This window comes from Salmo salar, chromosome 19, assembly GCF_965601325.2.
Source record: "Salmo salar chromosome 19, fSalSal1, whole genome shotgun sequence".
Lineage (NCBI taxonomy): Eukaryota > Metazoa > Chordata > Actinopteri > Salmoniformes > Salmonidae > Salmo > Salmo salar.
In genome coordinates this window covers 66,892,830-66,920,023 of record NC_138309.1, presented here as the reverse complement: position 1 = coordinate 66,920,023, position 27,194 = coordinate 66,892,830, and the positions used below count along the sequence as shown (strand labels likewise).

The following is a 27,194-nucleotide window of genomic DNA, read 5'->3' as shown; positions in this document are numbered from 1 at the left end:
GTGTTGAAAAACTGAGCAGCATTGCAGTTCTTAACACACTCAAACCGGTGCGCCTGGCACCTACGGTACCACCATACCGCGTTCAAAGACACTTAAATCTTTTGTCTTGCCCATTCACCCTCTGAATGCCACACACACAATCCATGTCTCAATTGTTTCAAGGCTTAAAAATACCTTTTTAACCTGTCTCCCTTCATATACACTGATTGAAGTGGATTTAACAAGTGACATCAATAAGGGATCATAGCTTTCACCTGGACTCACCCGGTCAGTCTATGTCATGGAAAGAGCAGGTGTTCCTAATGTTTTGTACACTCAGTGTAATACGTAACACAAGATAATATGAAAATGCATTTATAAAAAACATTTGCCATTTTCAAATAGAAAAAGTACCATGCCTGCATAAGCAGGCTTTCAGTTCAGTGTCTAAACTGCATGGATAAACTGTTGGATAATAAAGTCATATAACCAACCCTCAGTCAGGGTCTGACCAGTGAGAATACGACTGCTCGTTTTACCAAAGGAAATAGCTTACAGCATAGCTAATATACTAACATGCTAAGTTGCATAGCACTCTATGCTGCAGCAAATGCTAAAAACAACACAAGAGTTAGCAGCTCGTGCTCAGACTAAGGTGAACATTCCATTGAGCTCGAGTACAAAGATAACATTCTAAACACACGGAATTCCCAATGTAGCTAGTACAATAAATATTAATAAAGTTGACAAGGAACATATTTCACTTCTCTGTAGTGATAATTACATAATTTTTATGACAGGATTAGCATAGCTGGAAAATACAAACCACTTCCCATTGATGCAGAAGGAGAGAGAAAGAAAGTCAGGGATGCAACAGGTTCATCTGAAATGGAACAAACCATTCTGATTCTATAATTCTTATCGTCATTTTCTCATATCAACTCTGCTAAACTCAGGGTACAGATGGATTTGCACTGCAGTGCTTTTTGAAATAATATACCAACATAGCTCTACTCATGGTAAAATATGAAGACAATATTACGGTAGAAAATGTATTCAGAAATAAATGATGACCCCTAAAGTGACCTGATTGACCCAGGCCAGTCCATTAGATCACTGCTGAATCAAAATAAAACAGTACCTTGCTACATTTTCGAAAGGTTGATAGAAATCATCAGTATTTTTATGTCCAGTTTATTTTATGCAAGTAGGCCTACTTCATTCATTTAAAACTGTTTTTACTCTTTGATTTAATCCCTATATCATTTTAAATAGCTAGGTGTACCTGTAGAGATGTTGTTATATGAACACGGTGTACTGTAGCCTGTATTTTGCATCGCATCCACACTGTTTTTTTGTACTTCAGGTTAGTGAGTCTTTCTGGACCCAAGGCTGCTCACGACACTGTGAGTGCTACGCCCCAAATGACCTCCGCTGCTCTGCCGCATCCTGCACCCCCACCCAGGAGTGCACCATAAAAAATGGCCACCTGGGCTGCTTCGACGCCTTGTCCACTTGCACGGTCTGGGGCGACCCCCATTACATCACTTTTGACGGGGCCGTGGCCCATTTCCAGGGCACCTGCTCCTATGACATCGCCAGGACCTGTTCCAACCACTCCATTAATGGCCTCACGTTCCGTGTGGTGGCCACCAACCGTCACCGTGGCAACAACCTTGTCTCGTTTGTGTCGCTGGTGGATGTGTGGCTGTCCCATGGAGGGGAGGAGACCCATGTCTCAATTGGACAGAGCAAGAGCGTGATGGTAAATGCACTAAAATCCAAATAACACTCTTATAGTTGATAAAAGTGTGACTAGTTAGGTACCAATCTGTCAGTTTTTAGCAATGATATGAGACTTTTATTATAGAGCCCTTCAAGATGGTAGTCGCCAAGCCTTCCCCAACCACAAGTTTTTGCCCTCATGCTTTTGCATTGTTCACACTACCTACAAATACTTATTTTCTTGCTTACAAGGACAAAAGCTTCTTGAGGTCTATTTGTCGTCAACTATCCTCTATCAAACTAGTCAAGTCTAGGCCTGAGGTCTTTTCCAATAACCTCAAATCTCTTTCCGACATTCACCCTTTTCTCTCGGTCAGGTGGACGGGAGCGAGGTCTCTATCCCCTCCTCCATCGGCTCCATTGCAGGAGTGGTGCGGGAGCGGGGCTTCGTGATGCTCAACTCCAGTGACCTGACGGTCCAGTTTGATGGCCGTAGCACCCTGATGGTCAGGCTGGGCCGGAGCCACCACGGTGCAGTGTGCGGGATGTGCGGCAACCTCAACGGTGACCCGGAAGATGACAAAGTCCTGCCCAATGGCACGCCGGCGCTGAGTGACAACGACTTTGGTGACGGTTGGAAGGCAGACACTAGCCGGCCAGGGTGAGCTGCTACTGTTGTTGTCAGGCTTTGAAACAACTAAGGCTTCTGGGGAAACAACCTCTATTGAAATTCAGTTTATTCAAAATATGCCATAGTATGTATAATTTCATTAAAAAACGTAAGAAGATTATTCAGAAGCAAAGTTATTAGCAGAATGAAAATACATACTTTCATTCATAACGGAAACACAAGGGATTAGATGATTGTACAGTGACTGTTATTCTCCTGCAATGTTTTCATTATTTCCTAACAGATAATAAAGTACTAGTACTATTCATGCACTCACCTCAGTCACTCACCTCAGTCACTCACTGGCTGCCTTCCGACTCTCTACCCTTCTCCAGAAGTGTGCTCTCGTTCACTTGCCCTCATGTATTTAAAAGCATTGGATTGGTGCAAGCATGGCTGGAGGGAGTTTCAACCATATTCTTCACACTAGTCGGAGAAGGGTACAGAATCGTAATGTAGCCACTCACTCACCAAGTAAATAACTAACTAACTCTTCTATATGTCCTTTTCCAGATGTGGGGCTTCTGATAACAGAGGCGGCGGAGACGACTGTCCCTTCAGTGTGGAATACACTGACCTGTGTAGTATCATCACCAACACTACCGGCCCCTTCAGCGCCTGCCACCTGCACTCTGACCCCCAGCCCTACTTCACTTCCTGTGTTTACGATCTTTGCTTATACACTCCAGCCAATGGGATGCTGTGTTCTGCCGTGGCGGCCTATGAAGAGTCCTGTTCCGTCCTGGGTCTCGATGTCCCAGAATGGCGCGCGGGTCTGCTGTGTGGTGAGTGTCCGGGTGTCTTTGGGGGCATTTTGTCTAAATGGAAAAATTGAGAAATTGGCAATTAGTAGGCGTTAGTGTTCTTTTCCAAATGTCTGTCCATACTATTTCTAGTTAACCCTGTAGTAGTTACTGTTGCCAATTGTCCCTCTCTCCCCTCTTTCTCTATCACTCTCTCCCTCCTTCTTTCCCTCTCTCTCTAGCGGAGTCGGACCCCTGCGATGATCTGAACTGTACTGATGATGAGTGGTGTGGGGATCAGGACGGCGTCTACGGCTGTTTCTGTGACGAGAACCACCATCGGCCCAACAACGAAAGCTACGGTAAGACTTCCCTAGCACTTCGCCAATGTGACCGACGTCGTACGAAACCCACGTCTCCTGTGCAAATTCACTTCCCTCTGATGTTTCGAAAAGAAGGATGAGTATAGAGGATACGAGAAACTGAGGACGGACTTTAGAGATTAATCCGTGGTCTTTGTCCATCTCTGCCCTTAGATTCGGTCACGTCTTGCTCCAGCAGTTCAGGCATCATGTCTCTGTCCCGGTGCCAGCTATTTGAAGCCGGTTTCCCACCCCACGTCCTGCACCTCACTGACTCCACCTGCAACGGGTCTGTCCGGGATGGACGCCTGGAGTTCCACTTCGACAACGACAACAAACTCTGTGGGACAACTCTTACGGTACTGTATTTTCACAGTTCAATCATGATATTATCACTTAGATTATGTAGTCTCATAGTGCACTTCACAGACAACCCAATGCTCAAAAAAGGCTCAACAAATACAAATCATAGTCCAAATAATGATTCATATTATAAATATTTGTGAACTTTTCATTGTCGAGTGTTGACTTCTTACTGCATAAATGCAGTATACTGTAATTTATGAATGTGCTATGAAATCCTTACATACAGTAGGTGCCCATCAAGTGAAGATTTTATTTATAATATTCTATATCCACCAATTTTTCTATATCCACCATTTGTGTTTTTCCATTACAAATGATGGCTTATGGGTACCATCATGTGTGTTTAAAATGTTTATGTTCTCCAATTTTTAATTCATTGATTTCACATGTGTATTCAAATGTTTTGTTGTTAAGATCAATGCACTAACTGTAAGTCCCTCTGGATAAGATCATAAGATCTGCTAAATGACTAAAATGTCAAATGTAAATGTTTTACATACAGATCTCATATTACTGCATAGATTTGTTTTTAATGTTGACGTCACAAATGTGTCATTTGTACAGTTATTTATAAAAAATGTTATTTGTCACAATTAACTGTGTAAAACCTAGCAGTACTACTTATTTCTCTGAGAGTGAGACAGATACTGTACTGTATATAGTGTTTTGCAAAAGAACATGCTTATTTGTCTCTGATAGATATCAAACAAACACATGTCTGTCATTGAACATGCCATGATTAGATAGTGAAAAAACACACAATAAAAAATTCATAAGCTAATTTACCAACATTTCAGAAAAGGGACATAGAGCGTTTTGGAATGAGATTCTTTGGAATGAGACAAATGTTCTTATTTTGTTGTTTTTTTCTCTGCAGAGCAACGGGACTCACTTCATCTATCAGAACTACATCCAGGGTGAGGTGGAACCCCACGGAGGGGTGACAGGGGTAATCAGCCGTGCGAGGCACCTCAACCTGCGCTTCTGCTGCGAGTACCCCCTCTACCAGTCCTTGTCCATGACCATGGATCTCAACCCTCTAGAGAGGTCAGAGCACCCTCTCAAACAGCCTATGATGACCGGAATTGAATTGATTTTAGCGTTAAAGTTCTCCTCCAGTCTCCTTTTCACCTCAAGTAACACCTTATTTACTTAACAAAGGACACATATCAATAGGTGGTCCAGGTCAGACATGACATGACACAAGTTGTGTCTCAAGCAAGGGGGAGGCTGATGACATCACATCTGACCATCAGACCAACTCCTTGAATGCCCTATTCCTTTAAGTTTGCAGTTGTGTCCAAAAAATATCGCTTTTCAACAGGAAAAGTAAAAAACATAGCTGGAGGATGTGTTTAAGGCACAAGAGGCTGTGCTTGTACAGTATATCATTGTTAATATACTGTAGTCAGTGAGTGGAACTCTGTTTTATGCTCATGTTATCCTATTATCCAAATGATCCTTTTATATTAAAAGTATATTTTTTTAATCCTTTTATAAAAGTATACTTTTTATGTACAACAATTTGGGTTGTGCTTTACCTGTATAAAATGTGCTCTACAAATAACCTTTATTTTAGGCCTTTTTAGGCGGGAATCTGGCCATTTTTCTATTTACCCAGAGTCAGATGAACTCGTGGATACCATTTTGTATGTCTCTGCGTGCTGTATGACGGAACAAATTTCGCGAGCCTATACTAACTAGTGTTAGCGCAATGACTTGAAGTCTACAGTTACGGTAGCCAGAATCTCACAGTATCCCTTTTAAGTTAATTATGACAAATGAGCTGAATAGTCTTACAAGGGTTAAAGTTCTCTGTCAGTGCGGGGAAGAGAATTCTGGTGAGTTCAGTGCATACGCTGTGTGCACTGAACTGAAATGTATGATTGTTGCTGACACTTTGATGTTCAGATGATAGGAAGTAAACAGTCTATACTGCGCACCACTCCAGCGCTCAACTCAAACAGTGGTGGGTAGCCTACTGTAGCTGCTGGCAAAGTAATTCAAAGCCTATACTTCATCACTAACGATGTAACTTTCCAGTGTTATTATTAAAACAAAATCAGACAACCCCATAGTAGAATAGTTGACATATTCACCTAGTCGGCTTGTTGTTGTGTGTTCTATGCAAGATAAATATTATTCTCGAGGCTCATTCAAATTGCGAGAGCCATAGGGAGAAAAACGTATTCTGACAAGCAGTCAATGCACAACAATTCTTAATGCAATTAAGTTTTGAAAGCAGTTTTGGGGGATCCCAGCTTTCCATTGCTACCACGTTTATTTCTTTATTCTTAAAATGTGTGGCATCATTTAAAAAAATGCAGGTTCAACCAGAGTTTCATGCATGCTTAAAGGTGCAATATGCAGAAATCACTCCGCCATTTCCTGGTTGCTAAAATTCTAATAGTTTGCCTAATTTCAGTTTATGGGACAAAACAAGCAGTCATTGTGTAGAGAATCATTGTACCATCTAAACAGCTGTGAAATATATTTTCCATAACCAAAAATATCGTATTTTCCACTCTTTGCAGCTGCTGTACAAAACCGAAAGTAAAAGATGCAAAAACATAACCCAAGAACAAAAAGCATAGAAATAGCACATATAAAAGTGATCTACCACTTCTTAGACTTGCTTTCAATGAGAATAACAGTAGTATAACTCACATTTCTATTTGAATTTGGTCTGTTCGCCGAAAAGTTAAATATTGTAGTTTTAAGGTGCAACTGCAACAGAGCTCTTAAAGAGGCAATGTCATCTTAAAAGGGCAATGACATACTTCGTAATAGAAACCAAAAAATATATAACTTTTCGAGTGTATAATAATAATAATGAATAATATTAACAATCAGGATGTTGTGTCCAATGGGGTAAATGCATATGGACAAACCCCATGCTTCAGCATATGTATTTATAGCGACTATGCAGCATCAGTTGGGCTACAGGTTATAATGCTTATTGCTAATAGCACATGTGATAATATAGACAGACCATGCATAGGCTATATGCATTGTCCAATATGTTAAAAATAATACTTTTTACCAATATGTTATTGGGCTCATTTCTGGAGGTGGAAATTATATATATTTTATTTTCATTCATTTTAGAGTAGAAACTACTTCTAAAAAGTTACCAGAACGGAGCTTCTCAGACCGTCTACGTAAAAAAATTCCCAGAGGAGGAACCTGGAACCCCCTAAGCAAGGGTACTGGAATAGATCAAACTTGCAGTTTATGTACAATACATGTACTCTTTCCCTAAAAGTATGATGGTCATTACTTTTTTACATGGCAGGGGATGATAACTAGGCCCCTCAGACAATCGGTTTGAGATCGACTTCTGTTTCAGTCACGGGATTTTTTAAATCTTCAACCCCTGAGTTTTGTCTAGTTATTTGAATAACCTTTTGTTCCTCTGCTCCATAGCATTGTGACCAAGAAGCTTCCCTCCGGCAAGGGCCACTACCAAATACGGATGATCCCGTACCAGGATGCCGGCTTCCGCTACCCGTTATCCGGTTCTCACATCAAGGTGGAGATTGACCAGCAGATCTATGTGGCCGTGCAGGTGGACGGAGTGGACGGTCATCAGATCTCCACTGTGCTGGACTCCTGTTGGGCCACGCCTGTGAACGACCCAAGCTACGCCGTCCGCTGGAATCTTATTGCTAGAGAGTATGGAAACATTATGTTTACCAGGGAAATGTTAGCATGTTCAGAGCCACAAATTGTCCCCATGTTGGGAATAAGAGATTTGAAAGTGTAGGTTTGATATAAAAAAATGTCAACAATTACCATTCCAAAAGGATCAAAACAAAACAAAAATGGTCATAACTTTTACCTTATGGTGGCGCCATAGCTACGAGAAGTAGGGGTCCTGAATAATCAGAATTGAACAAAACATTCTCAGTAACCCAACCCCCCCACACCCTGACAAACTACTTCCTGTAGCTATGGGTGGCGCTCTAAACATGCACAAATTCTCATGGGAACACAGCCATTTTAAAAGTGCGGGACTTGTGCAACGTCCCATGCTTTCATTTTCGCCTTACAGGAATTATATACGTGTGAGGAGAAAGCTTTAGTCATAACCTTTTCGCTGATGTAATCAGATCTCATGTCTGATTCTCAATTCATCCACTAGATCGCAGTAGAATATCACATGATGTGACTTGGCCAGATGAGTCTGGTTTGATTTAGTTTGGGTGGTGTCTTGCTGATTTTCAAGCCAGACATCTTAAAATGACGCTAGCAATCGGTACGAGGTCCAAAACAACCACGCAGTTTAACAGGATGTAATTTCTTGGTCAACTAAAATTGTATTTATTTAACAAGGAAAATACACTTGATGGAACAAAATAGTTGAGATATTGATAAATGCTTGACTGTTAAACCATCCTAATGTAATCACATGTAATCACCAAAATGACATTTTATTTAGAAAGCGAAAATAACAGCATAATTTATAATTTACTTCCTCCTCCCATTTCCTCCCCTGCTTCCTTGTTTACTCCAGGTGCCCTAACCCTGACGACAGCACGGTGGAGCTTATCCAAAATGGCGTCTCCACATCGGCCCACTTCTCCTTCCGGATGTTCACCTTCACCAGGAACTCCTCCAGTGTCTTCCTGCACTGCCAGGTCCACCTGTGTCTGCTGCACCGCAACGACTGCACCACTGTGAGTCTCCTCCCCTCCCCAACACACCTGGGCCATGTTCATTTTGCAAAACGTTTGAAAACATTGTGTAAGGCACAAATGAAACCGGTCCCAGGGTTAAAAGAGTATTTGTTTACTTTCAAATACTTTAGGCATTTAATTGAGCCTGTCTGGAGTGCCAGATGTGTGTGGTTTGCTCTTTTGCGACTATTCCATTGTTGATTCCATTGTACCAGGCAAGCTCAAAGCTTTATGTTAAAGTGGCAATCCACAGTTGAAACAATATCAAAGTGTTTTCCCTGCCACTGTTTCGGTAAAAAGCTGAGGGATGGGGCTGAAGAAATGTAAACACTCTCAAATTGATAAACAGAGCAAAGGATGCAAGTACTGACCATCCATGATATAAAAAGTATATTTTTAACCATGTTTTGAGGCTATACAGTGTTTTTTTTTTACATTTAATTAGTTTTAAAAAATTGGTGTACAAAAACTTACATTTTGGGGTTCTGATGGGGTAGAACAGTTTAATTAATCTCATGAGGCATTAATAAGTGATATTCGTAAAGAATCAATGGTAATAAGTGATATTCGTAAAGAATCAATGGGTACATATCATTAATTTATAAATCCTAAAATAGATGTAGCAACTGGAGATTGCCCCTTTTTAAAATGCAACTGAATTATTTAATTTTTTAATTTACCCAGGTCTGCCCTCCACACGCCGGAAGTCAAGCATCCTGTTGATGCCTTTGATGTGGATTTTTGTTTTTAACTTTGATATTTTTCTCCATAATCAGCTGATGTTAGATAATCCTCTCACTTTTGTGAGTTAATGTCAAATACCCAAGACAACCACTTACAAATAGTTACATGTAAAAATATGTTATGGAATCATCCTAGATAAGTTTAACTTGTTTACAAACAGTAGTCATTTGGAGGAAACTCTAGTAGTCCATAGCCTAAACATGGTATTACAGTCTGCCATCTTGTTTCTGTGTCCTGCAGCACTGCTACCCCGGGTACCACCACAGAGGGCGCAGGGACGTGTCCTACCACGACAGCGCTGCCATTTCCATGGGACCTCTGGTTTTGAATGGAAGAGATAGAGGTAATATTTATCACTGTGTATTTCTGGCCTTAAAATATATTTTAAACAGAATACACAATATGGTGTACCGTACCAACTGCACAAATTGAAAATAACCACAGCATTGTTGAATACTCGTTTCTGATTGGCGAGAAGGGCATTCTAGAATAGATATTAAAACCAGATAACGGGACAGTTAGAAAGATTTTGGGACAGTTGGAAAAGATATCGGGACACCTTGCAATCATGACGCAATATGCACCTACACATGCAGACCGTACTTGCTATAAAGTTACAGAAAGCTAAACCAACAACCACAAAACTAAATTGGATAAATGCAAGTCCAACAAAGAAAAACGTAGCTAGCTAGCTAGCAATTGATTTGTGATGAACATGAATTTAGAGGTAATTTGTACATGTAGGTAGGGGGGAAGTGACTATGCATAGATAATAAACAGCGATGACCAGTGTCGACGAGAGTCCAGGCAAAATTGGGCATCATCAGCTATTTTGTTATGGATGTCTCCAAATGAATGTCAATAGAAAACCGCTTAATCCTTAAGAGTCTATTGATGCCACAGGAGGTTGGTGGCACCTTATTTGGGGAGCACGGGCTCGTGGTAATGGCCGGAGCGTGTCTTTGATGCCATGCCATTTGCTCAGATCCAGCCATTATTATGAGCCATCCTCCCCTCAGCAGCCTCCACTGATTGACACACCCGTGCGTCAATCTAAGTAACATAATACAATAATCCCCATCAAAATCCATCAATTTAAGATAGAGATATCATTTTTTTTTGCATGGGCTGAGTCTCAATCCAATGTCGGCCTTCCTCATTATGGGGGAGACTACTCTGCTTTGCTATATGACCCCACAAGTGTCACGGGACGTGTCTGAAGGTAACCCATACAAATGAATGGAAGTATGGAGGTGTTTTTTTGCCCCCAAAAATATGGGGTTAAGTATGTGTAAAAAATAAACTATAATATATATACAGTTCCAGTCAAAAGTTTGGACATACCTACTCATTCTAGGGTTTTTCTTTATTTTTACTATTTTCTACATTGTAGAATAATAGTGAAGACATCAAAACTATGAAATAACACATATGGAATCATGTAGTAAACAAAACAGTGTTAAACAAATCAAAATATATTTTAGATTCTTTAAAGTAGCCACCCTTTGCCTTGATGACAGCTTTGCACACTCATGGCATTCTCTCAACCAGCTTCATGAGGAATGCTTTTCCAACAGTCTTGAAGGAGTTCCCACATATGCAGAGCACTTGTTGGCTGCTTTTCATTCACTCTACGGTCCAACTCATCCCAAACCATCTCAATTGGGTTGAGGTCAGGTGATTGTGGAGGCCAGGTCATCTGATGCAGCACTCCATCACTCTCCTTGGTTAAATAGCCCCTATACAGCCTGGAGGTATGTTTTGGGTCATTGTCCTGTTGAAAAACAAATGTTAGTCCCACTAAGTGCAAACCAGATGGGATGGCGTATCACTGCAGAATGCTGTTGTTGCCATGCTGGTTAAGTGTGCCTTGAATTCTAAATAATCACTGACAGTGTCACCAGGAAAGCACCCCCACACCATCACACCTCCTCCATGCTTCACGGTGGGAACAACAGATGCAGAGATCATCTGTTAACCTACTCTGCATCTCCCAAAGACACGGCAGTTGGAACCAAAAATCCAATTTGGGCTCATCAGAGCAAAGGACAAATTATCACCTGTTTAATATCCATTGCTCGTGTTTCTTGGCCCAAGCATTTGTTTGGGCAGCAATCTAAGGCTGTTAACTCTAATGAACTTATCCTCTGCACCAGATGTACAGTTGAAGTCGGAAGTTTACATACACTTAGGTTAGAGTCATTAAAACTCGTTTTTCAACCACTTCACAAATTTCTTGTTAACAAACTATAGTTTTGGCAAGTCAGTTAGGACGTCTACTTTGTGCATGACACAAGTCATTTTTCCAACAATTGTTTACAGACAGATTATTTCACTTATAATTCAGTTTCACAATTCCACTGGGTCAGAGGTTTACATACACTAAGTTGACTGTGCCTTTAAACAGCTTAGAAAATTCCAGAAAATTATGTCATGGCTTTAGAAGCTTCTGATAGGCTAATTGACACCATTTGAGTCAATTGGAGGTGTACCTGTGGATGTATTTCAAGGCCTACCTTCAAACTCAGTGCCTCTTTGCTTGACATCATGGGAAAATCAAAAGAAATCAGCCAAGACCTCAGAAAAAAATTTGTAGACCTCCACAAGTCTGGTTCATCCTTGGGAGCAATTTCCAAACGCATGAAGGTACCACGTTCATCTGTACAAACAATAGTGCGCAAGTATAAACATCACGGGACCACGCAGCCGTCATACAGCTCCGGAAGGAGACGCGTTCTGTCTCCTAGAGAAAAGTGCAAATCAATCCCAGAAAAACAGCAAAGGACCTTGTGAAGATGCTGGAGGAAACAGGTACAACAGTATCTATATCCACAGTAAAATGAGTCCTATATTGAAATAACCTGAAAGGCCGCTCAGCAAGGAAGAAGCCACTGCTCCAAAACCGCCATAAAAAAGCCAGACTACAGTTTGCAACTGCACATGGGGACAAAGATTGTACTTTTTGGAGAAATGTCCTCTGGTCTGATGAAACAAAAATAGAACTGTTTGGCCATAATGACCATCGTTATGTTTGGAGGAAAAGGAGGAGGCTTGCAAACCGAAGAACACCATCCCAACCGTGAAGCACAGGGGTGGCAGCGTCATGTTGTGGGGGTGCTTTGCTGCAGGAGGGACTGGTGCACTTCACAAAATAGATGGCATCATGAGGGAGGAAAAGTATGTGGATATATTGAAGCAACATCTCAAGACATCAGTCAGGACGTTAAATCTTGGTTGCAAATCGGTCTTCCAAATGGACAACGACCTCAAGCATACTTCCAAAGTTGTGGCAAAATGGCTTAAAGACAACAAAGTCAAGTTATTGGAGTGGCCATCACAAAGCCCTGACCTCAATCGCATAGAACATTTGTGGGCAGAACTGAAGAAGTGTGTACGAGCAAGGAGGCCTACAAACCTGACTCAATTACACCAGCTCTGTCAGCAGGAATGGGCCAAAATTCACCCAACTTATTGTGGGAAGCTTGTGGAAGGCTACCCAAAACGTTTGACCCAAGTTAAACAATTTAAAGGAAATGCTACCAAAAACGAATTGAGTGTATTTAAACTTCTGACCCACTGGGAATGTGATGAAAGAAATAAAAGCTGAAATGAATCATTCTCTCTACTATTATTCTGACATTTCACATTCTAAAAATAAAGTGGTTATCCTAACTGACCTAAGACAGGGAATTTTTACAAGGATTAAATGTCAGGAATTGTGAAAAACTGAGTTTAAATGTATTAAATGTCCACATACTTTTTCTCAGACAGGGTCTTCCCTGTGGCTCAGTTGGTAGAGCATGGTGTTTGCAACGCCAGCATGGTGTGTGCAACGCCAGGGTTGTGGGTTCGATTCCCACGGGGGGCCAGTACAAAAAAAATGCATGAAATGAAATGTATGCATTCACTACTGTACGTTGCTCTGGATAAGAGCGTCTGCTAAATGACGTAAATGTAAATTTGGCCAAGGTGTATGTAAACTTCCAACTTCAACTGTAACTCTGGGTCTTCTTTTCCTGTGGTGGTCCTCATGAGAGCCAATTTCAACTTAGCGCTTGATGGTTTTTGTGACTGCACTTGAAGAAACTTTCAAAGTTCTTGACTGACCTTCATGTCTTAGAGTAATGTTGTTTCTCTTTGCTTATTTGAGCTGTTCTTGCCATAATATGGACTTGGTATTTTACCAAATAGGGCTATCTTCTGTATACCACCCCTACCTTGTCACAACACAACTGATTGGCTCAAACGCATTAAGGAATTCCACAAATTAACTTCAAACAAGGCACAATAGTTAAATTAAATTAATTCCAGGTGACTACAGTACCTCATGAAGCTGGTTGAGAGAATGCCAAGAGTGTGCAAAGCTGTCATCAAGGCAAAGGGTGGCTACTTTAAAGAATCTCAAATATAAAACATATTTTGATTTGTTTAACACTTTTTTGGTTACTACATTATTCAATACGCGTTATTTCATAGTTTTGATGTCTTCACTTAATGTAGAAAATAGTAAAAGTAAAGAAAAACCCTGGAATGAGTAGGTGTGTCAACCTTTGACTGGTACTGGATATATCCTGAGCTTTCTTATACAGTATCTCCTAGATATAGGACAGACGCTTCAAAACCTTATTCCTTATGATTTCTTTTTTTACTGTATTTTTTGCCATTTATGAATGTCTTATTCAATGCGTTTCTATGGGCTATAGTAGTAAAGGCCAAAGTCAGTATTTTATCAAATAATTGTTCTATATTTTTTGGGGATACCTAAAGCAGTCCTAAAATTCAAAATCAAATAGCTAAATAATCCATGACCATCTTAAAACAATTCCATATGTTAGTACCCCCCCAACAGCTTACACTTTTAGAGGTTTTAAACCAACGCAAATGGAAGTACTTTGCTGTACTTTGCTGTTATTCTGCAAAGGCCGTGACTGTGTTAGCCCTGGCTAGTTGGCTAGCTAGCAAGCAAGGGATAAGAACGTTGCCATCGTGCATGGCAGGATCAAATATTAAGAAATGGCAGAAACTTTCCTCCATTATACACAGTTTTGAACAGATTAAAACAACTCTGTGCAAGGAACTCAAGAACTGCCTTATGCAATACGGGATCCTATGGAAAACATGCAGACGGCGAGGACGACAAGGCCATAGGAAATTGATCCACAAATTAAGGTCTGTTGTGTACACTTGCAGTGCGAGTAGTACAGCATGCACACTGGAGTTGGACAATAAAGATCACTTGCCAGTTCTGCAGGCTGACCCTCAGGCAATTGACGTCACCCACTCCAAGCCAATACAGTCCATACAGAGCACAGTGGACCAACCAAAATGCAATGAAAATGCGATGTCCCTGCCTCTGACTTGGATGTCATCGAGCTAGGCATCTCTGACCACAACGCTGTGACACTGTCTCTAACCGCTCCAACTCTTCTCTACCGCCCAAAGAGGACCATTCAATTCTGCAACCTGAGGAAACTTAACCCATCCCTCTTTCAGGAACACATGCAGCCCACCTTTGAGTTTGACTGCAGTGAGCTGGCCCTCGATGACATGGTCAATCTGTATAACAGCACACTGAGTAATATTTTGAACATCCTTGCCCCTGAAAAAACACGTGAAGTAACATTCTAACGCTCGTCTCCTTGGTTCACTTATGAACTGCACAGAATGAAGACTCATGGCAGTAAGCTTGAGAGACATCGGAGGAAGAATGGCCTCACTGTCCACCTACTGGCCTATAAAGACCACAAGGCAAGCTACTCTGCTGCCTTAAAAGCAGCACGATCAGCCTTCTACTCTGCCATGATTGACAATGACAAAGTTAGCCCTACCATTAACTTCTCTAGGAAAGGGGGCAGTATTGAGTAGCTTGGAATATGCATATAATTTGTAGATTTGGATAGAAAACAATCTGAAGTTTCTAAAACTGTTTGAATGATGTCTGTGAGTATAACAGAACTCATATGGCAGGCAAAAACCTGAGAAAAATCCAACCAGGAAGTGGGAAATCTGAGGTTTGTAGTTTTTCAAGTGATTGCCTATCCAATGAACAGTGTCTGTGGGGTCATATTGCACTTCCTACGGCTTCCACTAGATGTCAAAAGTCTTTAGAACGTTGTTTCAGGCTTCTACTGTGAATGGGGAGAGAATAAGAGCTGATTGTATCAGGTGTCTGGAAAATTGGCATGAGCTCAATCATGCACGCAGCCGTGAAAGCGAGCTGCCTTTCCTTTCATTTATAAAGACAAAGGAATTGTCCGGTTGGAATATTATTGAAGATTTATGATAAAAACATCCTAAAGATTGATTCTATACATTGTTTGACATGTTTCTAAGAACTGTAATGTAACTATTTAGACTTTTCGTCTGGACTAAACTCGCACGCTTAGTGAATTTGGAGTGCTGGACTAAACGCGCAAACAAAATGGAGGTATTTGGACATAAAGATGAACTTTATCGAACAAAACAAACATTTATTGTGGAACTGGGATTCCTGGGAGTGCATTCCAATGAAGATCATCAAAGGTAAGTGAATATTTATAATGCTATTTCTGACTTCTGTTGACTCCACAACATGGCGGGTATCTGTATGGCTTGTTTTGTTGTCTGAGCGCTGTACTCAGATTATTGTAAAGTGTGCTTTCGCCGTAAAGCTTTTTTGAAATCTGACACAGCGGTTGCATTAAGGAGTACTTTATCTATAATTCTGTGCATAACACTTGTATCTTTTATCAAAGTTTATGATGAGTATTTCTGTAAATTGATGTGCTCATTCACCGGATGTTTTGGAGGCAAAACATTTCTGAACATTACACGCCAATGTAAAATGGGGTATAAATATGAACTTTATCGAGCAAAACATACATGTATTGTTTAAGATGAAGTCCAATGAGTGCCATCTGATGAAGATCATCAAAGGTTAGTGATTCATTTTAGCTGTATTTCTGTTTTTTGTGACGCCTCTCCTTGCTTGGAAAATGGCTGTGTGGTTTTTCTTGTCTAGGTGCTGTCCTAACATAATCTAATGCTATGCTTTCGCCGTAAAGCCTTTTTGAAATCGGACAGTGTGGTTGCATTAACGAGAAGTCTATCTTTAAAATGGTGTATAATACTAGTATGTGTGAGAAATTTGAATTATGAGATTGTTGTACCATCGATTTTCAAAACAGCTGTCACCCCCTTACTGAAGAAACCCAACCTTGACCAGGACATCCTATCCAACTACAGGTCCATCTCCAACCTCCTCTTCCTATCAAAAGTACTGGAGAAAGTGCAGTTGTACAAGGTTTTCCAGTCTGGCTTCCGGCCCTTGCACAGCACTGAAACAGCTTTGGATAAAGTTACCAACGACCTACTGATGGCTGATGATTATGGATCAGCATCTTCCTCCTCTTAGATCCCAGTGCTGCTTTTGACACCGTAGACCACATCATCCTCCTGCGGCTTATCAGAGAGCATACTACTGTCTCTGGAACAGTTCTGAACTGGTTCTCCTCCTACCTCTCCAATAGGAAACAATACATCCCTTTTAGAGAGTCCAGATCAGAGGAGTCTACAGTCACAGGGGTCAGTGCTGGTCCCTATCCTGTTTTTAATTTACATGCTCCCTCTTGGCCAAATCCTCAGATATTATAACATCAACTTCCACTGCTACACTGACGAAACCAGGTTTACAACACAAAAGTAGACACCATCTCTGACCCTAGCAAGACTCAGCAGCTGCCTAAAGGACATCAGGGCATGGATGAAACGGAACTTCCTCCAGTTGAACAGTAGCAAGACTGAGGCTATGCTTATTGGGACACCCAAGCAGGTCACCAGTACTGGAAACATCTCCCTCCCCAATCAACAACCAGGACATCCACCTGTCCTCTGTCATCTCCAACTTAGGAGTCAAGTTTGATCCTTCTCTGTCCATCGATGCACACATTAAACAAATATGTAAAACATAATTGCCTGGGTCATACCATCACTCTCCCATCCAGATGCAGAGGAATTCATCCACACCTACACTACCGTTCTAATTAGAGTGTCTAGTTTGAGAAACAGATGCCTCACAAGTCCTCAACTGGCAGCTTCATTAAACAGTACCTGCAAAACACCAGTCTGGCCTTCTAGGCAGAGTTGCAAAGAAAAAGCCATATCTCAGACTGGCCAATAAAAAGAAAAGATTAAGATGGGCAAAAGAACACAGACACTGGACAGAGGAACTCTGCCTAGAAGGCTAGCGTCCCGGAGTCGCCTCTTTGCTGTTGATGTTGAGACTGGTGTTTTACTATTTAGACTGGTGCGGGTACTATTTAATGAAGCTGCCAGTTGAGGACTTGTGAGGCGTCTGTTTCTCAGACTAGACACTCTAATGTACTTGTCCTCTTGGTCAGTTGTGCACCGGGGCCTCAAACTCCTCTTTCTATTCTGGTTAGAGCCAGTTTGTACTGTTCTGTGAAGGGAGTAGTACACAGCGTTGCACGAGATCTTCAGTTTCTTGGCAATTTCTCACATGGAATAGCCTTCATTTCTCAGAACAAGACTAGACTGATGAGTTTCAGTAGAAAGGTCTTTGTTTCTGGCCATTTTGAGCCTGTAATGGAACCCACAAATGCTGATGCTCCAGATACTCAACTAGTCTAAAGAAGGCCAGTTTTATTGCTTCTTTAATCAGAACAACAGTTTTCAGCTGTACTAACATAATTGCAGGGTTTTCTAATGATCAATTAGCCTTTTAAAATGATAAACTTGGATTAGCTAACACAAAGTGCCATTGGAACACAGGAGTGATGGTTGCTGATAATGGGCCTCTTTACGCCTATGTAGATATTCCATAAAAAAGTCATTTACAACATTAACGATGTCTACACTGTATTTCTGATCAATTTGATGTCATTTTAGTGGACAAAAAATGTGCTCTTCTTTCAAAAACAAGGACATTTCTAAGTGACCTCAAACTTTTGAACGTTAGTGTACATCGTCTCTCGGATCGACTACGGCAATGCGCTGTTTGGGTGCCCCCCAGCCAAATTTTTACAGAGGCTTAAACTAATCAAGCACAGGTGCTGCCAGGGTCCTGACCAAGAAGTCAGACCACACCCCCCCCCCCCCCCCCGATCCTCGCCCAACTCCACTGGCTACCAGTCAACTACACGATCAACTTAAAAATGGTCATGCTTGTATTGAAAGCTTCAAATGGATTGAGCCTCACTACATCAGTGACCTCATCTCAATTAGCGAGCCACCTCACACTCTCTGCTCCAGCCACTCTCTATTATTTCAAGTCCCCAAGACATGTCTCCAAACTATGGGGGACCGAGCCTTCTGCTCCCTTGCCCCTCACCTGACCATCTGAGATTCTCTCCATCATTCAGAACTTTTATAACGGGCCTTAAAACCCACACTTAAATGTATTTAGCACCAAGCTCACTATTGCTATTTTACTTGCCTTGATTCTAAATGTATTTGTTTTTATTCATTTTTTTTTTTATTCCTCAGTAGAGCTTTGCGATAACTCTGTAATGAAAAGCGCTATACAAATTAAATGTATTATTACTATTTTGTTCAGTACTATTCTTTTTTGGACTAACTGATCTCTGATCTGTTTTGATTTCTCCTCAGATATGTGGATTCCAATACCAGAGAGACTGAATGGAGCCCCAGGTCAGATTGGCTCCCTGGTGACCCTGCTGCTCTCTGTCCTCCTGAGTGTCACAACACTGATCTAGGACCAATCTGTCTCTATGGCAAACCCAGGCTTGGGTCTGTCTGGTTACAAAATAATCAGCATATGACAGTATGACTGAAGAGACATTGTAGAGTGTGTGTTGAGGTGTACAATGAAGTAGATCAACCTTCACAGCGATATTGTTAATGGTGATATAGTGATAATGTTTGAGTGGTGTGGGTTGAGGTTTACAATGATGTCGATAAAACTATACAGTGATATTGTTAATTAATGTTTGATTTAGTGCAATTCCCCCTCCTGCAAATTGTAACTGTGTTTACCTGTTCAACTTTTTGGTCTTTGGATATAGGCTAGCAATATTCTCAACCCCGGAGCATTTAAAATTCAATGTTTCGCTAGGCCAACCATGAAACCATATTATCCCAATGTAGAAAGTGATGTATGGTTAATGTCTACTTGCCAGGAGAGGATGTAATCCTTTCATAGAATACTTGTCTTGGGAAAAGGTTATTGGAGTTCATGCATGTTCCCAGGTTGTCTTTGAACTAGCCTTTTGATGTATGATGTTTTATGTGGAACTAGCAATTGGAAATTAAATACCTATCATTGAAGACAGAAGTTGTTCGGCTCATCTTTATATCCATGCCTTACATAATTGGTGACAGCGGTTTCATTTTCTGTTAGGAATTACAGACTTTTATGCTGTTTTGCATCAATAGCTACCTACCAAAGCATTGACCTAGTTAGCAAATGGACTGTGAATGAATGAGTCTCTGCTGTGAAGCTTGCTATTCATGACCAAGAACAATACAACTAAACAAACTAACAAACAGACTATACAACTACAAGTGAGTGGAATAACAAACAGACAAAACAGCTAAAACGAGAATGTCGGACTCTGAGGAGGTGCGCAAGGATGTCGTTGCACCGCTGAGAGGACCCGAGGGACGAGCAGAAACCACTGGAGCCTCTGTGAGTACTGCCTGGTACCCAGCACATCCCAATGTTAACAAAATGATACATCACAAAGTGGATCTGCCCCCATCATTTCATGGTGATGGAAAGGACAAGGAGAGTTTTACTCAAAGGAAAAAAACGTTTGGGAATTAGCTGTCAAAGCTTGTGCTGGCACAACAGACAATTGTTTAGCCACAAGACTTCCAACCAAACTGAGTGATGATGTACTGTCTTGCTGGATTTCCCTGCAACAAGCAATTCAATTGGACTATGGAAAAATTATAGAAAAGTGTAGTGATGTTTTTGGTAGAAAGCAATACTCTTTTTCAGAGCTTTGTTAATGTTAGGGCCAGACTCCCAAGATCAGCATTAGAGGTGTATGCAGCTGAAATCACACATCTAACTCAGGAAGCTTTTCCAGGCTACAATGATGCTGCCATCCAAATGAAACATTTTAGAAGTTTTGAAGCTGGACTGGACCCAGTGCTTCAGGCTACATGCCATGAACATGGGGCTGCTACTCTGAAACAGGCATTTGTAATTGCTAGCCAATGGGAGCGAGCACAGAAGAAAATGCATTTGAACTCCCCAAGTCCAATGGTTAACATGGACAGTTCTGACTTAGAATAAGTGGACAATTACAAATACCTAGGTGTCTGGTTAGACTGTAAACTCTCCTTCCAGACTCACATTAAACATCTCCAATCCAAAATTAAATCTAAAATTGGCTTCCTATTTCGCAACAAAGCATCCGTCACTCATGCTGCCAAACATACCATCGTAAAACCGACCATCCTACCGATCCTCGACTTCGGCGATGTCATTTACAAAATAGCCTCCAACACTCTACTCAACAAATTGGATGCAGTCTATCACAGTGCCATCTGTTTTGTCACCAAAGCCCCATATACTACCCACCACTGCGACCTGTATGATCTCGTTGGCTGGCCCTCGCTTCATACTCGTCGCCAAACCCACTGGCTCCAGGTCATCTACAAGTCTCTGCTAGGTAAAGCCCCGCCTTATCTCAGCTCACTGGTCACCATAGCAGCACCCACCCGTAGCACGTGCTCCAGCAGGTATATCTCACTGGTCACCCCCAAAGCCAATTCTTCCTTTGACCGCCTTTCCTTCCAGTTCTCTGCTGCCCATGCCTGGAACGAACTGCAAAAATCTCTGAAGCTGGAGACTCTTACCTCCCTCACTAGCTTTAAGCACCAGATGTCAGAGCAGCTCACAGATCACTGCACCTGTACATAGCTCATCAGTAAAATGCCCATCCAATCTACCTCATCCCCATACTGTATTTATTTATTTATCTTGCTCCTTTGCACCCCAGTATCTCAACTTGCACATCCTACCATTCCAGTGTTTAATTGCGATATTGTAATTACTTTGCCACCATGGCCTATTTATTTCCTTACCTCTCTTATCCTACCTCATTTGCACATGCTGTATATAGATTTTTCTACTGTATTATTGATTGTATGTTTGTTTATTCCATGTGTAACTCTGTGTTGTTGTATGTGTCGAACAGCTTTGCTTTATCTTGGCCAGGTCGCAGTTGCAAATGAGAACTTGTTCTCAACTAGTCTACCTGGTTAAATAAAGTTGAAATAAATCAAATAAAATGTCTGCCACATTTAACCCCTATGCGCCAGGCTCAGGTGCTGCAACCACACCCACCACTTAATGTGATGAACGGCTCATGAAAATAATAGAGGACCTTACAACCGACATGAAAGCAGTGCAAAGTGACTTTCTACGGACTATGTAAAGAACAACAGGTGATGGAACAGGGATTGTCAATGCAAAGACCGAGGCAGGATGATCCACACCATGAATCAAAAGGCAGTCCAAGTTGACAGGTTTCTTCTTACTCCGCAGGCAGAGTAGGTTGCTCACCTACTCCAGACTACAGCTTGTCTCATCAGAGGAACCGCTCCCCTAGCCGCCCTAGGTACATAGAACAACGTTATTCACCCCAACCATATGGGCAATGTGATAGCTATGGTGGACAGTGTTTTGGCTATGTTAAACCTTCCCAAGGCTACAGACAGCGCTCTCCCTCTCCTGGTGGAGGTTATAACAATGGCGGATGTCATGAATGGGCCTTCAGAAGCTATGGCTATAACAGACCGCCAAGCCCTGGACACACTCATCAATATGTATCAACAAACGGGGGTAGGGGCACACACAGACACTACTAGGACGACAACAACAACAACAGGAGATGGCCCAAAAAGGAGGGCATCTGCTCTGATGATGCACGTACTCAAGACTAGGGAAACGAGTACTAGTTAGTACCATGGATCAAGTGCCAGCTCACCCCTCAAACAAGGCCTCGATTTTGCCTTCAGCTTCCAGTGAAGCTAAATCAGACACACCAACTGCTTATATACAAACAACACTCGAAGCCCATGAGACACATGCATTTCTAGACACCGAGTCAGTCACCTCTCTCATCAGTGAGGACCTGGGTATGTCTATCTCAACACTGAGAATTAAAGTGTTATCAAATAATTGTGTTATTGTTAAGTCTGTGACAGGGGACTATTTAGACACCTTAGCATTTCCTTGAGAATTGACAATGTTACAGTTCAGTTGGAGATTTATGTTGTACGCAATTCATGTGGGAGTTCATGACAGCAAGTTCTTGTCATATCTGACATTACTGTTGGCTCCATGACAGAAGGAGACGTTGTTGCCCTCCGGCATGTTCATACCAGTGACACTATCCCTGGTGGCTTTGAGGGACTTCTGGAGCCATGTGTTGAGTTAGCCTCAGGTCTAATTTTGGCTAGGACCCTAAGCAACATTGAGTAAGGCCAGATTATTACCAGACCACTCAACCCCACATCCAGAAACTTAGTGTTAGAAGGGAGAACTAACGTGGGTGGGTGATGTCTATCCTGTATCTCTTCCAGAGAGTAGCTATGATGTGATGGAGATATCCATCGACTCAACAACCGGAGAACCAACCACACACCCAGCCATCGACCTCAGTGACTCAAACCTGTCCCCTGAAAAGCAATCGCACTTACGCAACATAATTAAAGGTTAGGGTGATATTATCAGCAAACACAACATGGATTACGGTCGCACTGAGCTAATCGAACATCATATCCGGATGGGAGACGCTGCACTGATTTGACAACCTGCTTACAACCTACTGTATTTGCAATGATTGACAAGAATGTTGATCAGTTGCTTGAAGAGGATCTGATTGAACCAAGTCACAGCCCCTGGTCTTCTCCTGTGGTTATGGTCAGAAAGAAAGATGTCAGCTACAGATTCTGTCGATTACAGAAAAATGGATGCTCTAACACTACGTGACTCCCATCCCCTGCCGCGAATGGACGACACTGTTGAGTCCCTCTGAAACACATCTTTTGAGTATGGTTGATCTATCCATTGTTTACTGGCAGGTTCTCAGGGCTTCTACATACAGGGAAAAGACGGCCTTTAACACAGGATGCAGAGTCTACCAGTTTAAAGTCATGCCAATGGGTTTGTCCAACACACCGCTGACATTCCAACGCCTAATAGAACTTGTCCTCTGTGATTGTCACTGGAATCACTGTTTCGTGGACGATGTTATCGTGTTCAGCGGGAACTTCAAAGAACATCTTCAGCATCTGAAATAAGTTTTCCAGAGATTCAGGTTGGCAAGTTTGAAGCTGAAGCCGTCAAAATGCACCTTTGCTCGGTGCAAAGGTCTATTCTAGGTCATATTGCGTCTGCTCAGGGCTTGAGACCAGACCACAGAAATGTAGAGCGTGTCAAAAATGTGAATTTAAAGGACCAAAGAGTTGGTCTATTTCGTGTTTTCATTTTTGCCATGGAAAAAATATTGCGATACTGGTATCGTTCCAGCCCTAGTCATAACTGATGACAAACCACTCGTGGGGCTCAGAAAGATCCCACTGGACAATGACCCTACAGGGCGGAGAGCCTGTCTACAATTACGATGTCTACAACTATGTGGTCGAACATAGGGAAGGAAGAAAACATGCCAATGGTGTCAAGTTGTCATGCCACCCAGCTCGAGCAACAGAAGCTCATCTCTCTCTCTACGTGGCCAGAACTTTGCCTCTGCTACGAAGGCATCAACCATATCAGACAAAGGAAAAGCCCAGTCAGGTTCCACAGCTGTGCAATGTTCTCCTGTCATGCTTGACCGAATGTCACCAAACTTACCCGATTCAGATACTGGAGAGCAACCATTCCGACCTGAGGATGACCTACCACACTCGGACAGCCTTCAAACTGCCCAACACGCAGACCCACCACTAGCTCAAAGTTGATCAGATGAGACCAATGCAGAGACCACCTCAAAACTCCCTGCAGCACTTTGGAAATTGTGGTTTGAATACCCCTGACTCCTCATCCACAACGGTCTCTTGTTTAAAGAGGTCCTCCTCCCTCCAAGTGATATGCTGGCATACCAGGTAATCATTCCAGATTCACTGATCACTGAAACGCTAGCATTCATGAACAAAAATATCGGCCACTTTTCTAAGTGTTGCCTCTCACGTCAATCTAAGCGCTCCCCAGTGGCTAACTCAAAAGCTCCCCTCAAGTAAATAGTGACTGAACGCCCATTTCAAAAGGTGGCTGCAGATTTCATAGAGTTGAACCCTGCTCCTAGTGGAAAGAGACATTTTGGTCATAATGGACTAATTCAGAAAATACAGTGAGCTCCAAAAGTATTGGTACAGTGACAGATTTGATACGATGACTATGAGGTGAAAGTGCAGACTGTCAGCTTTAATTTGAGTGTATTTTCATACATATTTGGTGAACTGTTACAGCCCTTTTTGTATATATTCCCCCCATTTCAGGGGACCAAAGGTATTGGGACAAATTCACTTATGTGTATTAAAGTAGTAAACATCATGTTTTTGGTCTCATATTCATAGCACGCAATAAATAAATAAAGTTGGTAACTCTACAAATTTGTTGGATGCATTTGCTGTATATTTTGGTTGTGTTTCCGATTATTTTGTCCCCGATAGAAATTAATGGTAAATAATGTATTGTGTCATTTTGGAGTCACTTTTATTGTAAATAGGAATAGAATATGTTTCTAAACACCTCTACATTAATGTGGACGCTACCATGATTACGGATAATCCTGAATGAATTGTGAATAATGATGAGTGAGAAAGTTACAGACACACACGTCATTTCCCCCCAAAAATTCTAACCTCCCCTGTTTTTGTAATGGTGAGAGGTTAACATGATAATTATTTTTATATGAGGCTAATTTATTGCATTTCCATATAACAACCAAAAAAGACCCACATAAAATGCTATTTGGAGAACAGAAAAAACGAGCAAAAATTACCCCAGCCATTCTCACTTTGACTGCTGTAGCTTCATTCACCTCAGTCGATCTACAAACATACTGTATAGCCTATTAGCTGTACAATTGTAATGTTATATGAGAAATAGATTCAAATATGAGAAATTATTCAAACTGAGTATGTTTACGCGCACAATAATAATTCGATATGAAACGGATTATGGCAGTAGGCAGATTATGCAATAGTCATGTAAACACCGTACTCTGTTTATCTTAATCGGCGTCAGGTCAAAATCAAAGTGAATATACGCCTATTAAAATATCTGGTTTTCTGAGCAATCTTTCGAACACCTTAATCGGTGTTCCTGCTGTGTATATGATCTGCGCATGTGCTAGCACCAGCCGATCGAACCTCCCTCTTTAACGTAAGTGAAGACATTTCGGAACAACTGAATGTACGCGTCTTAGAAGTAGTTTTCACATACAAACGTTATAATGACCGAACTCAGAATCAAATATGCTTACCAAAAATAACATGATTGCTGTGGTAAAACGTTTATTTTGATTAGCGATTTTCTGCATTTAAAAAGAATATATATATATATATATTTCACCTTTATTTAACCAGGTAGGCAAGTTGAGAACAAGTCCTCATTTACAACTGCGACCTGGCCAAGATAAAGCACAGCAGTTCGACACATACAACAACACAGAGTTACACATGGAGTAAAACAAACATACAGTCAATAATACAGTATAAAAATAAGTTTATATACAAAGTGAGCAAATGAGGTGAGATAAGGGAGGTAAAGGCAATAAAAAGGCCATGGTGGCGAAGTAAATATAACATAGCAAGTAAAACACTGGAATGGTAGATTTGCAGTAGATGCATGTGCAAAGTAGAAATACTGGGGTGCAAAGGAGCAAAATAAATAAATACAGTAGGGGAAGAGGTAGTTGTTTGGCTATTTATAGATGGGCTATGTACAGTGCAGTGATCTGTGAGCTGCTCTGACAGCTGGTGCTTAAAGCTAGTGAGGGAGATAAGTGTATCCCGTTTCAGAGATTTTTGTAGTTCGTTCCAGTCATTGGCAGCAGAGAACTGGAAGGAGAGGCGACCAAAGGAGGAATTGGCTTTGGGGGTGACCAGAGAGATATACCTGCTGGAGCGTGTGCTACAGGTGGGTGCTGCTATGGTGACCAGTGAGCGGAGATAAGGGGGGACTTTACCTAGCAGGGTCTTGTAGATGACCTGGAGCCAGTGGGTTTGGCGACGAGTATGAAGCGAGGGCCAGCCAACGAGAGTGTACAGGTCGCAGTGGTGGGTAGTATATGGGGCTTTGGTGACAAAACAGATGGCACTGTGATAGACTGCATCCAATTTATTGAGTAGGGTATTGGAGGCTATTTTGTAAATGACATCGCTGAAGTCAAGTATCGGTAGTGTCACGGTTGTCGTAAGGAGAAGCGGACCAAAGTGCAGCGTGTGTGTGGTTCCACATTTTATTTACACTGTGAATCTATGCGATACATAAACATAAACTAAAGAACAAAACAACAAACCGTGACACAGAGTTGAAACATACACTACTCAAAAACAATCTCCCACAAACCCAGGTGGAAAAAAACCCTACCTAAGTATGATCTCCAATTAGCGACAACGAGGACCAGCTGCCTCTAATTGGAGATCATCCCAAACAGTACACCAACATAGAAATACAAAACTAGAACCTGACAACATAGAAATAGAAAACATAGAGAAAAAAAACCTGACCTACTCTACCATAGAAAATAACATCTTTCTATGGTCAGGACGTGACAGTACCCCCCCCCAAACAAAACAACAACAACAACCCCCCCCCCCCAAAAAAAGGAAGGGTAGGGTGGGTAACTACTGTCTATGGCGGCTCTGGTGCAGTACACATAACCTTCTCATCCCGCGGCTCCTCCAACAGAGGAGGCGGCTCCGGTTCGGCTGGTAACCCCTG

At 41.7% G+C, this 27,194-nt stretch overlaps 1 protein-coding gene across 1 annotated transcript in view; it reads left to right on the top strand.

Moving 5' to 3' along the window:
- LOC106579089 (alpha-tectorin) overlaps nucleotides 1–19,550 on the top strand; it is a 55,569-nt gene extending 36,019 nt beyond the window's left edge. Inside the window, exons 16-25 of the mRNA XM_014158636.3 lie at nucleotides 1,346–1,744; nucleotides 2,082–2,365; nucleotides 2,888–3,159; nucleotides 3,360–3,479; nucleotides 3,654–3,838; nucleotides 4,723–4,892; nucleotides 7,272–7,520; nucleotides 8,362–8,524; nucleotides 9,509–9,611; nucleotides 18,875–19,550. Of these exons, the coding sequence (XP_014014111.1) occupies nucleotides 1,346–1,744; nucleotides 2,082–2,365; nucleotides 2,888–3,159; nucleotides 3,360–3,479; nucleotides 3,654–3,838; nucleotides 4,723–4,892; nucleotides 7,272–7,520; nucleotides 8,362–8,524; nucleotides 9,509–9,611; nucleotides 18,875–18,981 (2,052 nt within the window). The 3' untranslated portion in view covers nucleotides 18,982–19,550. The remainder of the gene's footprint in view (nucleotides 1–1,345; nucleotides 1,745–2,081; nucleotides 2,366–2,887; nucleotides 3,160–3,359; nucleotides 3,480–3,653; nucleotides 3,839–4,722; nucleotides 4,893–7,271; nucleotides 7,521–8,361; nucleotides 8,525–9,508; nucleotides 9,612–18,874) is intronic.
- The last annotated feature ends 7,644 nt before the right edge of the window (nucleotides 19,551–27,194 follow it).